General features: G+C 48.5%; 1 protein-coding gene across 2 annotated transcripts in view; it reads right to left on the bottom strand.

Moving 5' to 3' along the window:
* Positions 1–15,754, bottom strand: part of MYO5B (myosin VB) — a 372,781-nt gene that overhangs the window by 89,816 nt on the left and 267,211 nt on the right. For both annotated transcript variants that reach the window (XM_061168927.1, XM_061168926.1), the window contains exons 13-14: positions 5,962–6,084; positions 5,251–5,334 (exon numbers count right to left, since the gene is read on the bottom strand). In XM_061168927.1, coding sequence (XP_061024910.1) covers positions 5,251–5,334; positions 5,962–6,084 — 207 coding nt within the window. The remainder of the gene's footprint in view (positions 1–5,250; positions 5,335–5,961; positions 6,085–15,754) is intronic.

Here is a 15,754-nt window from a genome sequence, read left to right as displayed (position 1 = left end):
AAGGAAAGGGGGACCTTCCTGGATTGCAGAGAATGATTATATTGTTTTACTGACTAAAGTTCTCTCTTACATGGTTACCTATTTATTCTAAATGTTGGTAGAGGCGTTTTAACTACCAGTAAAAACTGATTTTAAACAGCAAGCATTCCAAAAACACTTAAAAGCAAACGTTATATAGTATGTTGACTCAAAGGCTATTATATAAAAAATAAATTAAGAAAAAATTTAAAGCAAATGCGTTTGCTCAAAATGAAATGTGTGTATAACCTGTAAGGAAGCTAGCAGCACGGAAAGCAATGGAACGCATGCATTGTCACCCTTGACGAGCTGAAGTTGAGGGAGAACAGAGATGGGGGGAGACAGAGTTTGGGCCTTGTTGGAGCTACTCCATCCTGACTCCTGGACCTCCGGGATTGTCACGGCCCAGGGTAGGCAGCTTTGGGCTAATATGGTCTACTTGGCCTCTGGACCACATTGGTCTCGAGATCCCTTCCGCTGGGATGGCGTGGAGAGATGGCACCAGGGCTGCCTGCCTAGGAACACGGCCCAGCGTGGCCCTCACTGCCCAGCACCTGCTGGCATAAACTCTGGACCCACTGCCCATCTCTCTGACTTACACTCAGCACTGCCCCAGAAGAGGAAATCTCCAGAAAAAAAAAATTCTCCTTTTGAGATTTTTTTTTCAGATTGATAAAATATTGCTTCTTACAATAAACACTAAGAAGGAGAACCCTCCACCTTTAGCATCTAAAACAAATCAGTCTGTTAACCTGAAATCATGTTTTAAAGAGGCATCTTTTTTTTTTTTTTAATAAATTTATTTATTTTATTCATTTATTTTTGGCTGTGTTGGGTCTTCGTTGCTGGGCGTGGGCTTTCTCTACTTGCGGTGAGCGGGGGCTACTCTCCGTTGCGGTGCACGGGCTTCTCATTGCGGTGGCTTCTCTTGTTGCGGAGCACAGGCTCTAGGCACACAGGCTTCAGTAGTTGTGGCACGCGGGCTCAGTAGTTGTGGTTCACGGGCTCTAGAGCGCAGGCTCAGTAGTTGTGGCGCACGGGCTTAGTTGCTCCGCGGCATGTGGGATCTTCCCAGACCAGGGCTCGAACTCGTGTCCCCTGCATTGGCAGGCGGATTCTTAACCACTGCGCCACCAAGGAAGCCCTAAAGAGGCATCTCTTAAGTCTCTATTTATAGCTCTCTGATAGCTGAGAAAGCAATTAGCTATATTATAGCCTCTTAGGCAATGTAACTGGCTTTACTAATTACATTCTCATTAACACCATTTTATCTCGCTGCTCTTAGTGGGAGTTCTTCAAACATCCTTTTGGCTGATAGGGTATATGGTAGTCTTCCATCCCATACTGCTTAATTTTTCACAATGATTTGTTAATTTCTTATCAGGGATGCCACACAAAAGAAAAAAGCTAACAGGTCTCCCCCCAGATAAAAATACTTTAAGTAAAACTATGGATTTACTTACAGGATCTAAGATCTAGCTATGCTTAGTAAGAAGAAAACCAATAAAAAAATTGGGCATTAACTGGATACCATAGGCTTGCATCTTTCCAGGTCTTTATTTTTCTCTCTGCTTTTAAGTGCGTCTTAGAAACATAAACCTTGTGGGACTACTGTGAAAAAAAAATTAAAGAAAATGATAGAGGCTCATTTTAAATTATGAGTTTTAAAAATGCTACAATGACAGATGTCGCCAGAGGTGTCCATCTGTCCAAATGATTCAAAGCACATTTCCGATCACTCTGATTCGTAGTTGCAGTCTGTGGAAATCCCATCTGTAGGTTTATAGTGACCTAGTGTCGATCTCTGCTTTCCATCCTCTGGGATGTCTGAAATGGGTCCAGGGTGGAGAGTTCTCAGCGCTCCCTCCTCCTGCTGGGGTCTGTTGGGCCTAGAAGCCTCTCTCGGTTCATCTCTGAGTACTGCTGGCCGCCATCACAGCACCTCTGAGGGTTTGCTGGGATGGGGGTGGAAGGGTCTGACAACAAGGGCATTGGTTCTTTAGAAATGTTAGTTGGTGAAGGGGGAGGCTAGAGATGTGGCAGGTGGACAGGGAAGAGAAAGGAGTTGGTACCATTTAAGAGTAGATCACAGACCTATTTTACACTCCAACTTAGCAATACCTCTAGACTTTTGAAGTGCACATTCTTTGAACCGTCAATTCCATTTCTAAAATTTTACAGACATAACTATACAAGTAAGCAAAGATATATGTAAAGGGCATTCCTTGCAGTTTTATTTGAATTAGCAAAATACCAACAGTTGTTTAAAAAAAGAAAAGAAGTGGATATGTGCTCATGTGGAAAGATGGCCAAGATACAACGGTAAGTGAAAAATTAGAGAGGACAATGTATAATGCAATTCATTTCAATCTTTTTTTAAAATTTTTTTGGCTGTGTTGGGTCTTCGGTGCTGCGTGCGGGCTTTCTCTAGTTGTGGTGTGCGGGGGCTACACTTCGTTGCGGTGCACGGGCTTCTCATTGCAGTGGCTTCTTTTTGTTGTGGAGCACGGGCTCTAGGCGCACGGGCTTCAGTAGTTGTGGCTCGCGGGCTCTAAAGCGCAGCCTCAGTAGTTGTGGCGCATGGGCTTAGTTGCTCCGCGGCACGTGGGATCTTCCCGGACCAGGGATCGAACCCGTGTCCCCTGCATTGGCAGGCGGATTCTTATCCACTGTGCCACCAGGGAAGTCCCCATTTCAATCTTAAAAAGATGTACCAGTATGTTTGTATCATCAGAATGGGAATTCGTGAAAAGGGAGGTCAGGAATGGGAGAGAATACTTTCATTTTATATATTTCTATACTATTTGAATTTTTATAAGCCTATATTTCATTTCTAATAAAAACCCAATCTACAATGATACCCCTATTTAGAAAAGAGCTAACATGGCAGGCCTGAGACTGCCATCCTAGAAAGGCCTGCTTACAAGGTTGACCCTTGGCTGGTGTCTGGAAATGTGGATTTTGAGAGGGTTTTCAGCAGTCCCTGATAAGAATGGTTCACTGAGCCTAAACTGTTTATGCAAACAATATGGTTTACGCTGAATGAACCTGCTTTCCTTCTGGGAGTCTGGAATTTTGATATGTGCTAGGCAAAGGGTGCCCACGTCACTGACTCTCAGTAGGGAACCCTAAATGCCCAGGCTCAGGTGAGCTGCTCTGGTAGACAGGTCACAGGCAACATCACAACTCACTGCTGTGGGAATTAAGTATATTCAGTGTGACTCCAGCGGAAAAGGACTCTGGAAGCTTGCACCTGGTTTCCCCTGGACTTCACCCCATGCACCTTCTCCCTTTGCTGATTCGCTTTGTATCCTTTTGCTGTAATAAATCATAGCCATGAGTACTACAATATGCTGAGTTCTGTGAGTCCTCCTAGCAAATGGTTCAATTTGGGGGTGACCTTGGGGACTCCCAGCACATTCCTATTATTCTTTTCCATAGAACCTTCTTCTTGACCTTCACAGCATTACCAAAATTTTTGATTAAACTCTATATCTTTTCACTAGACTGTAAGTTCTGTGAGGTTAACTACATACATTTGTTACCACTACATACCACACAAATATTCAATAAAGTTTGTTAAATACAAATAAGAAAAAAAATCTCAGTGACTAATAACAGATGATCTGCTGGAGAGAGAGTGTGAGAGATTCTCTTCTAGATTCTGGGATCCCTAAGAGACACTCAAATTAAGACAAAAATTAATGGCAGAACCAGACGCTACATGCCCCTCATTTGTGCTCCCACCTGAAAGGAGAGACTTGTAACAAGAAAGTAAAGTTTCTCAGCCCTCTAAGGCCAGTGTCACAGTAACAGGAGGTCACAGGCATTTAACTTCTAAGACGCACACAATAAGGACCCGTGTTCCTCAGGGCTCAAACCATCCACTTCTACTCTCTCCCTGTGGCTTTTCTCCCGTTCCCCACCTCCCTTGCAAAGAATGGAAAAAGTCACGTTAACCACCATGCACTAGAGAGCTGGACACCTGGCAAGCCGAGGGGTTAATCTTGCACTGACATGCACATTTACCCAAAGCAAATTTGTCTTAGTGACGACTAATTCCCTGATGCTCCAGATATTGGAAGATGACACGGGGCCGGGGTCTGCCCCAGGCCGCCCACATCGCTGGTACTGACTCAAATCCTCCCTAAAACCCTGGCCTCGGGGCCACGTGATTTACTTGGTTTAGGTGCCTGGGTCCATTTTGCGGGGTGTATTTTCTCCATTCCATCATCTCACCCTACTGCATTCATCTAAAGCTTATCACAAAGAGAAATTAATCTGCCATTTCTAGTGTTATCAGGCCTCTGCAGTGAGTTCAGTACCATGTGGTCTGGTAGAAAGCCTCGTAAATCCTGGAGAGTCCTTTTCTGGGTTTCCTCTGAAGGGCTGAAGCCAGCAACGGCACCTGCGAGGTGGCTTTCTGTAACGGCGGGGCTCGCGCTCCCCGCACCACCCCCCCACCCCAGCCAAACCTCCTCTCTTTTCAGGTACTGTATGCTTGTTTTTCTGCCCACTCACAGCCCACTAGAATGTAAACACCTAGAGGGTAGAATCTATCTTATTCACCTTTGTACAAGGTGCATTTAGGGGCAGTGCCTCACAAGGTATGTGCTTAACAAATATTTGTTTAGGTGAATCAGTGCCTTGTTCCCTCTACCTGTAGAATGGACACAATATTGGCTATCTTTTTGTCATGCTCCTGAGAAGGAAATAACTGAAATTCTGGAGATAACAGAAAGTAACATTCCAAAATTGTAGATTTAAGTGTCCCTTGAATCCTATTATTCCATTTAAGTTTCTGGCCATGGGGAAGTTCCACAGACTGCTAAGCAGAAATTAAACGCACTGATACTAGGATTTGAAGGGGTTTAAGTACTTTTACATCTGCACATAGGAGATGGAGGACAAATAATCCGATAGATGCCAGCAATGTTTTCATAGTTATACCTACCATCGTCTCTCCGGATTGTCACTTCTCCTGTTCCTCCCCACCCCCCTGTCCTTCCATTAGCTGGTATCTTTCCCAGTCACCTCTGTCATCCCTTGCTTTCTTTCCTCCATCAGGCCGTTCTCAAATTCTCAGACTGAAATAACCTACAGACCCCTCACCTCGCCCCGCCCCGCACCTCTGCCTCAGCCCCTCCAGAGTGGGGACGCCACCAACCACACCCTGTCCGGCTCTGGCCGTGGACACTCCGCCTCTGTTTCCGTGCTTCCGATGCTCTTTACCTTGCTGGCCTTCAGAATGTTGATCTGCTCTTCGTACACCGTGTCTCTGTTTTTCTCCAGAAAACTCTCTGAAAGGTACTCTACCTGGAGCCACGGCAGGAAACAGAAATGGTAGTTAGTGCTCCAGCCTGACCTGGGACCCTCAGCAGCTTCTCCAGTAGTTTCAGCTCATCCACAGTGTTTTCTGAAAAGAGCTGTGCGTACATGGGAAACCCACAGATGTTCTCATCCAAAATGCAAACCCAAGATGTGATCAGGGTTTACATAGAGGGAGCTGAATATTCATTTTGCAGAAAACCATAGTTTTAAAAAGGAGTTCCTGTAAGACGGCCTTTAATAGAAGGCTTCCTTTGGGTGCTCTAAATGCAGCTTGTCGGCCTCACCCCAGATCTACTGAATTAGAACTTGCCTTTGAGCAATACCCCAGGTGACCTGCACACACATGAAAATTTGAGAAGCACTGGGCTAGCGCACACAGAACACAATCCACATAGAGAAATTCTAAGTTTACGCCAGCTGCTGGGAAAGGAGCCACCTGAAGAAGAGCCACTCTTTCCTTTTCTCTCTCAGGCTCCAGGAGAGTAGACAAGGCCCCACCCAAGAGACTCCAGGCCCTCTGAATTCAAAGGTCAGCTCCCTCTTAGCCCAGGAACCCCGAGTCCACCTTGGACGGGGCTCACGGAGCACCGAGCCCACCAAAAGGAGACCCACCTTATCTGCAAAGTGGACGACAATGAAGGCCGTGTTGGACATGCGGGGTTTCTGGAAGTGCTGGCTGCCGGAGTGCCGGTCGTAGAGCTTCTGAGCCCAGTTCTGGTCAGTTCCTTTGGGGACCTGTGGATCCAAAAAATCAGGTGCTTTGTGAAGAGGAAAAAGGAAGCCAAGAGTCAAGGCAGAGTGATGAGTCCTCCAGTAAGCTGACCTCATGAGGCTGGATTCAGCTCTCAGACCTGGACCCTAACTGAACGTGGAAAGCAGATTCAACCGTGAACACCTGGGATCCCACATGGCATGCTCTCAACATGCCCTGTACGCTGGCACCCTGTAGGGGTGCGCTGAGCCTCAAAGAACCTGCTGTTTGGCAGATGCTGGAAGAGTTGGGAGAGGATGAGGGTGGAGGCCAAGGTCACAGGAGTAGAATCATAACCCACAGGATAAATCTGAAGATGCTCCTTTGCTCTGGTGGGGCCAGTGACTTCAGGGTCATGAACACACCACATCCACCTCCAGTGCCAAGCTCCTGCTCACTCAGGTCAAGTCCTGCAGCAGGAAAGCACACTCTCTCTCTCTAGGGTCATCTGAATACCAGTGTCCAGGCTCAGCTCAAGTCTGTCCTCTTCTCTGGAGCCTTTCCTGACCACCCTTGATCTCACTTCGGAATTCTTCCAATTTAGCTCTTACACATGCACTGCCTAATATTGTTCATCATTTGGTTTTTGTGTATTGTCTTGTCTCTATAAACTGTAAAGTAAGCTCGTTGGGTCCAGGAAGTATGCCTTACAGTTTTTTTCCGGTCCCTCAAAGAACTTAAAACTGGATTCCAGCCATGCATTGGGTGCTAGGTACCTGGTGATTGAGCTACGCAGTACTAACCTCTACCTCCCCCCAATTTAAAGTTAGAGATTTACTACATTAATAATTCTGAAGGGAAGCCTCTTTTAATATCTTTAGAGATGGCTTCAGAAGTGAAAAAGCATCTCCCTTTGTTGAAAACACAACACGGAGTCACTGTAACCACCACTCAAATTATCAAGAAAGATGGTACCTCTTCTGATGGGAAGGTGCTCCCCACCACCCGTCATCCTTGAGCATCACTGCACACGCCCCTTCCTCAGCTATGGGCCACCAACTGACTTGCCCTTTTCATTAGTTTAGGTTGTATATTTGGATCAGGCAGGGTTGAAGGTGACCCTTGCACTAGCCATTTAAAAAGGGCTTTGTTTAGTAAATTAATAAAACCTGTACCATACGAAAAATGCTTACACACTTGAGAACAAATTTCTCACATACTTTGTAAGCAAACAGATTTTTCTCAATATCCAGCTTGGTGTAACTAGTATTGAATATCCAGTGCTAAGTGCCACAGGATTTTTAAGAAAACTCCTTCTTGAAGGAGGCTGTTAATTGTGTTGGGCAGACAAAATAAAATATATTTAATTCAGCATTTAAAAATATATTGTTTTATATTTGTCTCCAAGCATCCTGTGTTTAGAAACACCAGGTATGGGGGGAAGCGAGAGGGCAGCCTGGCGGAGCTGTCAGGAGGCGAGGCTGGAGAACAGGAACACAATGGACCCAGCACTGGCGGAATTGGGGAAGACAGAACAGAAAGGGTAGGGCTATGATGAGAAGCCCTACCTGGTCAACACTTGTATTTGCCAGTATCAAAATCGTCTTGTCTTGACAATGAAATTGGATTTCTGTTAGCAGACTCTATAATTCCACATAGTCTCTAATTCAGACTTGCATAAATCAACGAGTAAGGGAGGCCAGGAATCAAGGTCATAGGTATACATATTTCCTGACAAGGGTCAGTCTCTCTTCTCACCCCCACCCTTGACTAAAAATAAGGGCCAGCAGGAATTCACAACCATTAAGAATCTCAGATAATAATCAAAGCAAATGCCCAAAGAACTTACTGCCAGGCAGTTTTCTATACATTTTCGATGTATTAACTCATTCAATCCTCGCAATAATCCTATGAGCTAGGTACTATGGCTATATACATTTTACAGATGAAGAAACTGAGACAGAGAGGTTAGGTAACTTGCCCAAGGTCACAGAGCTGGGAAATAGCAGAACTGGGGTTCAAACCAGGACAGGCTCTAGAGTATGTGCTCCTCACTATCATGCTTTCCTGCCTGACGAGAGAGTTTTAAAGGTAACCACAGAGGCAGGGTTAGGCAGGAGGTAGTTATTTCCAAAAATCTTTCCAAAAAGTAGATTTAGAACAGGCGTAGGAGATAGAAAGCAAATTTTGTATTTTGATAAAATCTACAATAGATGGTGGTTATCAGTAGCTCTGGAATATGCAGCGAATCAAATCCTTTAAAAAGAATCTGCCAGCAGCTTCATGCAAGCTTCCTTACTCTCCTCTCCAAAGGATCCTGGACCAGGATCCTGGACCCCAGCTCTGTCCTCATCTAGGTGGGTACTGTCCCTCAGTGGGCTAGTCCCTCTGACCTGCTCTGTTGGCCACTGGTCACAGCAAAAAGTGAAGGCCCCATCTATATGAAATGTCCCGGACAGGCAAATCTCAAGAGATAGGAAGTAGATTAGTGGTTGCCTAGGGCTGTGGGGGAATGGAGAGTGACTGCTAAGGGGTTTCTTTAGGGGATGATGAAAATGTTCTAAAATTGATTGTGGTGGTGATGGCTGCATGACTCTGAATATACTAAAAAAACACTGAATTGTGTATTTTAAATAGGTGAATTGTAATGGTTCATTAATTCTATCTTAATAAAGCTGTTAAAAATACATTAAACCTGACTTTACTCTTTGTTATTGAAATAAAACAGAGAAAACATGGGGGCGGGGGAGGGGAGGGGAATGAAAGTCCTCCGACTTACTAAGCCCCTCAACAGCTTGGGGTATAAACCCTGTGGCCCAGGACAACTTTTCACCAAGGTGCTCTTGGAACCTTGTCGGAAACTGTACTCTCTCTTGAAGATGTCTGGCTGCCATCACTGGCCTGGGACATCGCCAGGGGCCAAAGCCTGCCCCAGCCCAACAGCTGACAAGAGCTGAGTGATAAGGACCCCAAAGCCAGTGATTCCATCTCTGCTCCTTGTCCCGTCTTCCTGGGCCACTGCCACCCCGACCGCCTCCCCGGTCACTATCTCACTCCATCCCATACCTCCGTGGGCTCCCTAATGCCCTCTCAAATGACCCTGCCCCCATCAACCCCGAATCCTCTTGCGATAGCTGGGCCTCCAGGACGCTGCTGTCCTAACAGCTCTAGGCGGAGGTGGCTCCTTCCTCCCCACCTGGCAGCCATCTCCTCCAAGGCCAGTTCCGGGCCTTTACTTTTCCACCCTCACAAAACACCCTCTCCGCATGCTCAGCGAAACACTAATTCTAGACCAACTCAACCACCCATCCTGTCCTTTCCCACACCTGGGTGGCTGGCTAAGATCACACATCAACTCCTCTTCCCTTAATCGACTCCTGCTGATAATTTAATATAATTTAGTATTACTGCCAGAAAATAAAATCAAATTTCACTGTGAGCGTCACTGCTATGGATTAAGACACTGTGCCCAGACTGAAGGGGAGAGTTGACCCCGACAACTCCTACATCTCACTTTATGGTCTCTGACCTCAGTAAACACATCTCCGCACTCGGTACTGCTCGTCCCTATTTGTAGGACACTCTGTCCCCTCCTCCTCTGTTCTCTTCAACTTCTAACCCTGCTGCATCTTAGCAGATGCCTCGTTTCCTCCCTCATAGGGAAGCCGGCTGTCAAGCAGGAAACTTCAAATTCCTGCTCTACATCCAGAAACTCAGCTGCGTCCACAGCCCTTCGATCCCTCGGGCCCTTCTCACGGGAGGGAACGCTTCTTCCCCTAGCCGGCATCCTGCACACACACCCCTGCCTCCTGGAGACCTGGATCCACCCATCTTCCCTCTCCCAGAAGCCTCTCCCGCCTCTCCTCTCTCTCACCTCCTCCTTTTCACAGCTAAGCCTCCAGAAAGGAATTCAGACTTGCCATCTCCACTGCCTCATCTCCTATTCTCTCCTCAAGTTACTGAAATCAGGCTTCTGCCCAGACAACTTCCTTGAACCTGCTCTAACCAACAACTCGCTGTCAGATGCAGGGCCTCCGAGGCCCTCACCACTGCTGCCCTCCCTCCTCCGCCCCTGTGCTCCTCGCCTCGAGCCCTCAGCATCTCCTCCCGGCTGGACAAGCGCAACGCTGCCAGTGCGCTGCTGACTCCAGTCTTTCTCCAACTTACGTTTCACACAGTTGCCAGGGAGACCTGTCGAAAAGCGAGTCACATCTGATCGCACCTCTCCCCCGCTTCACACCCTTCCACCCCCAGAGCCTCCAGAGTCAAGTCCAAACGCCTTCGCCGGGCAGGCAAGGCCGAGCCTCCTATTCTTGGACGGTTCCTGCTCCCACCCTTGCCTGCCACCACCATGCGCTCTCTCCGGACAGATAGGACCATTTCATTTTCTGTGAATGTGACATTCCCTTTGCCCAGAACCCCTCTCCCCTCATGTGACCCCTGCTTACACAGCTGCTCTGGGCATGCTTTCCCCCTGAAACTTTCTTCTCAGTGTTTCCATTTCCCTGTCATCCGGGGAGATGATCTCAGTGCTTGCTCGACCCCCTCAGAGGTGTGTTGAAGGGAACATGGGGTTCGCAGGGTAGATGAATGCGGGAAAGCCACTTCCCCCGCCTCCACCACAGGCTTCAAAGCTGCTCACAAGCCGTAGCCTCTGGGGCGACGTCTTAGGAAACCACAAGCCCTTGGTCTTGATCCACAGTAAACTCTCATGAGAGCAGCCTTGCCCAGGTCAGGAGACAGAAGGGTATTCACCTCCCCGTCTGCAGCCTGCTTTCCTTCCACTGCCTCAACAGTAATATATTAATTAGGAAGGTCCATCCTCGTCGGCTCCGCAGGCTGGGTTCCATGAAACAGAGAATCCTAGTCAACAGGGCAGAGCTTGCCTCTCCGACCCAGGCCTTCCTTTGTGGGTCCCTAACACCGTCTCCCCAACCTGAGATGGAGTCTGTATCTTCATTCACTAGAATTGCTTCCAGGGGTCAAAGTATCATTTTCACAAAATTCCTGCTAAAATGCAAGTATGTGATTTATGAGAAAACATGCACTGACATCTCAAATCCTATCAGCCCTACCCAGTTTGTTCCTCCAAGAGGGAGGGACTGATGACCGAGACATGGGGAGGGCAGGGAATTCAGGGTCTGAATTCGGCGTAGACACGCTTATGTCCACAGCATCCACAGCAGCCTTAGCGCTGGGGGAGGAGAGTTTTGTTACAATCAGCCTGGAAACTATCATTTTCCACAAGCAAACACCCTCTCACCTGGCCATGGTTACTGAGGAGCAGCTGTAGTTTGTGGCTCAGTCTGGGTCTGATGATAAATTCATGACAGTAAGGAAGCTTTTCCACCTGGAGGAATCCGGAGCACTTTGCTATCCTGGTCCCCACGCCTCCTCTGCAGTTTCTGGCACCCATCACAGGCTGAGGAGACCCACACTGCGTGCTGCCCCTTTCAGTCCATGGCTACCCCGTCTCCACGTTTCTCATTTAAATCTCGATGGCTGCTTTTTACTTCATTTGGCTTCGTGGCCTGTCGCATGGGGGTCGCAGAACCCACTTCTTCACAGCACGATCCTCCTGATTCTTTCTCACCCTGCAGAGTGTATCTGAGGCAGCTCCACATCCAACAGGATGGCTCCCGAGAAACGCAAGCTGCCCAGGTGCGACCAATTCCATGGGAATCCCTAACCTGCTTAGGTCAGAGCCATGGGTGCTGCTAGAAGGGTGCAGCAGGCTGCCCTATTTTTTAAAGTCAGATTTACAGTATGATTTCCATACAGCAAAATGCACCCTTTTTAAGTGTACAGTTCCATGACTTGACAAAAGTAATAACTGTTGGTTAAAAATCCATCTGTTACTAGAAGCTGAATCAGATTATGCTGAATGACCCTGAATTCCCAGAGTGGTTAAACCTGGCGGAAGATGGTGACCACACTGTGGGGTTTTGTATTATTCCTTAATTTGGTGTTTAGCTTGCCTCCCCTGCTATACTTGTGACTGGCGGCCAGTGAGTTTGAAAGTGTCACGTTCACAGTACTACCCCCAATCCAACGGGACACTCTGAGTCCCCACCAGCTTGACCAGCAGGAAACCCAGGCTTATCCTCAGACCGTCCCTTCTAAGGAGCCTCAGGGATGGGGAAGCAAGGACCTAACAGAACTGCCGGGGCTGCGTGCAGCTCAGCACCCTTTCTGACTTGGTGTGCCCTGCCCTTGAGGTCACTCTGCTGTCACTCCGCTGCCCCCGCTGGGCTCTGGTCCCTGCCCACAGCCCTCTGCGGGCCCCTCGCCCTCACTCAGGCCAAGCTCTTCCCCAGCACCATCCTGTCACTCTTCACCCTTTGCTGGCCGGCAGGGAGATCCCCGCCTCCACTCCTGAGGGTCTTCCCCTCAAGACCAGACATACAGTAGGTGCATAATACACTCTGGGTGTCTGGCAGGAGTTTGAGTTGGATACAGTCTTCAACACATATCACCTAATTTTACAAACCCAAACAGAAGGCACCACAGAGCATAAGGCAGAGACCATCCCTATAAACACAGCCGGATTTTACTTCCCCTTAGCTTCTTGAAAGTGATATAGGTGGCGTGCATTCGGTAGGAAAACTGAACAGGAAGGTCTGGGGATCCCTACTGCCCCGGGAACACCGAAGGCTGCAAAGTCTAGGGATTTGGGGAAGTTACTTTCAAAACTGCTGAATATTTGCACCTTGGTCCTCCCTGCAACCACTGCCTACTTTTTGGCTGCACTGCTAAGCACTCTTCCACCACTCCCGGAACCACCTGCTGCCCAGCCCAGCGCTGCTCTGAGTGCCCCCCACTCCCTCACCCAGAGGCCTGGGTCCCACTCTCTGGACAGCAGTCTGAGGTCTCTCACTGTGCACTGGGACCCGTGTTCTCACTGCTGTGACTTGACATTCCGGGGACATGTTCCCTAGGGTAGTGGCACCTCTGAGAACCTCAAACTGTGAGCCAAAACAAACCCACAAGCAGCCTTGGATTGCCTGCCAGAGGCAGGAGAAATCGGGGAAAACTGATTAGACAGCTGCTGAATTCACAGACTCAGTCACCCTGAGGCACTGGGCTGTTCCTATGAGAGGTGTGTGGAAGGTGAAAGGGGAGGCCAGGCCCCTGGGGCTGTGGTTTTGGTGTAGGCAGCGCTTCAGCACAGAGCCAGGTAGAGCAGTGCAGAACAAGCCGCCTGCCTCAGAGCCCTGTATGACCTTGGACTTCACAACTGGGTAGGGGCATGAAGAGCTGGAGCCCTCCTGGAGCCAGGGCCTGGGCGGCTGCACTGGCTCAGCAGGCCAGAACGGGACCGAGGACGTGGGTTGGGGGTGTGGAGCTGGAGAAGGTTACGGAGAGGATCACAGAGGATCACACGGGGGAGGGGAGCGTGTCCCCCTGAGTGTCAGAAGGGGGCTACTGGCCGTGGACACTGAGCCAAGGATATTAGTGAGTGGTGAACACTGGGAGGGGACACTGGAGGGCCTGGGCTGTGACTTCTGTCATTGAGCCAGTGCCACTCGAGGCAGGGACAACTTCTTATCACCTTTACCACAACCTCACAGGTGAAGCAAGCCAAGGCTCACCTCTGCCACACTGAGGAATTACCTGTTCCCGAATCTGACTCCAGATGAAGCCCCCAGCTTTGAAAATGTGCTGAAAAGCACCAGATAAAAATGTGGGGGGGAGGACCTTCAAGACGGTGGAAGAGTAAGACATGGAGATGAGCTTCCTCCCCATAAATACATCAGAACTACATCTACATGTGGAACGACTCCTACAGAACACCTACTGAATGCTGGCAGGGGAACTCAGATTTCCAAAAAGGCAAGAAAATGCCCATGTAACTGGGTAGGGCAAAAGAAAAAAGGAAAAAAAAAAAGAGACAAAGGAATCTGGATGGGACCTGCCCTTCTGGGAGGGAGCTGGGAAGGAGGAAAAGTTCCCCCACACTAGGAAGCACCCTCACTGGTAGGGCTGGGGGAAGCTTTGGAGCCACGGAGGAGAGCGCAGCAACAGGGGTGAGGAGGGCGGAGTGGAGAGATTCCCGCACAGAGGATCGGTGCCGACCAGCACTCACCAGCCCGAGAGGCTTGTCTGCTCAGCCGCTGGGACGGGTGGGGGCTGGGAGCTGAGGCTCCGGCTTCGGAGGTCGGATCCCAGGGAGAGGACCGGGGTTGGCTGCGTGATCACAGCCTGAAGGGCCTAGTGCGCCACAGCTAGCCGGGAGGGAGTCCGGGAAAAAACCTGGGCCTGCTGGACAGCAAGAATCCACTGTGGTGGGCTGCGGGAGAAGCGGGGCAGGCCCACCATAGGAGCTTCCTCCTCCGCGTGCTCACAGACGGCAGGGCAATGCCTACACGAGTGTGAGCGTGAGCCGCAGCTCTCATCTCGGAACCCAGAGGCTGCTGCCGCTGCCACCAAGAGTCCTGTGTGCAAGGCAGGTCACTGCCCACACCCTCCCGGCAGCCTGTACAGCCCGCCACTGACGAGAGTCCCGCAATGCGGGACTAACTTCCCCGGGAGAAGGCACAGCGCACCTCAGGCTCTTGCAACTCTGTGCCAGCCTCTGCTGCCGCAGGCACACCTGCACATTACAATTGTGACTGCTGTATCCCTCCCTCCCTCCTGGCCTGAGTGAGCAAGTGAGCCTTAATCAGCCGCTGCTTTCACCCCCTCTTGCCTGGGAGGGGAACAGACACCTGAGGGCAGCTCACACGCAGAGGCGGGGCCAAAGCCAAAGCTGAACCCCAGGGGCTCTGCGACCAGAGAAGAGAAAGGGAAATCTCTCTGTGCAGCTGCAGGAGCAGGGGGTTAAATCCCTGCAGTTGGCTTGGTGAACCCTGCATGTGTGGAATACCTGAATAGACAACGAGTGTTCCCACAATTGAGGCTGTGGACTTTGGGGACAAGTACACACAGGAGGAAGGCCAGATCAGAGGCTCAGCTGTCCCAGCAAGGCCCACGGCAGGTCCAGAGACCTACCGAGAAGTATTAGAAGACTTCCTGGATGGGCAGGGATTGGCTGTGGCTCACTGTGGGGACACGGACACTGACAGCTGAGGCCCCAGGAAAATATCACTTTTTGTTTGTTTGTTTGTTTTGTTTTGTACCGTTGTTCTTATTTTTATGATTATTCTTTTAATTTTAATTTTTTATTTACTTTTTATTTTCTTTCTTATGCTTTTATTTTTAATATATTTTAAATTTTATTCATTATTTTTTTCTTCTTTCTACTGTACTTTTTTGTTATATTGTGTTTTTTCCTTGTGTTTGTTTTTTCTTTGTTTTGCTTTGTTTTCACTTTATTTTAACCTATATTTTCTATTTCTACTTTACTACTTTGTTGTTTTGTATTTTTTCCTTTTGTTTTCATCTCTCTTTTGTCTTTACATTTTTTTGATCATTTTTGTGTGTTTGCTTTACGCTTTCATTGCCTTTTTTTAGATTGCTATCTGCATTTGATTTGTTCCTGGTTCTGTGTATTTATTAGTTTACTTTTTAGTGTTTGTTTTAGTTTTTGAGCTTGTTTATTGGTTTGGTTGCTCTCCTCTTCTTCATTCTCTTTTTTTCTTTTCTTTTTGTGAGGGCGTGTCTGTATGTTTCTTCGTATGATTTTGTCTGTTTAGTTTTGCTTTTACCATTTGTCTTGGGGTTTTGTCTCTTTGTTTATTTGTTTCTTCTTCCTTTTCTTCGATGCCGTGTGGC

The sequence above is a fragment of the Eubalaena glacialis genome, chromosome 15, assembly GCF_028564815.1.
Source record: "Eubalaena glacialis isolate mEubGla1 chromosome 15, mEubGla1.1.hap2.+ XY, whole genome shotgun sequence".
NCBI lineage: Eukaryota > Metazoa > Chordata > Mammalia > Artiodactyla > Balaenidae > Eubalaena > Eubalaena glacialis.
Note: the sequence above shows the minus strand (reverse complement) of the source record. Positions and strands in the feature narration are given on the sequence as shown.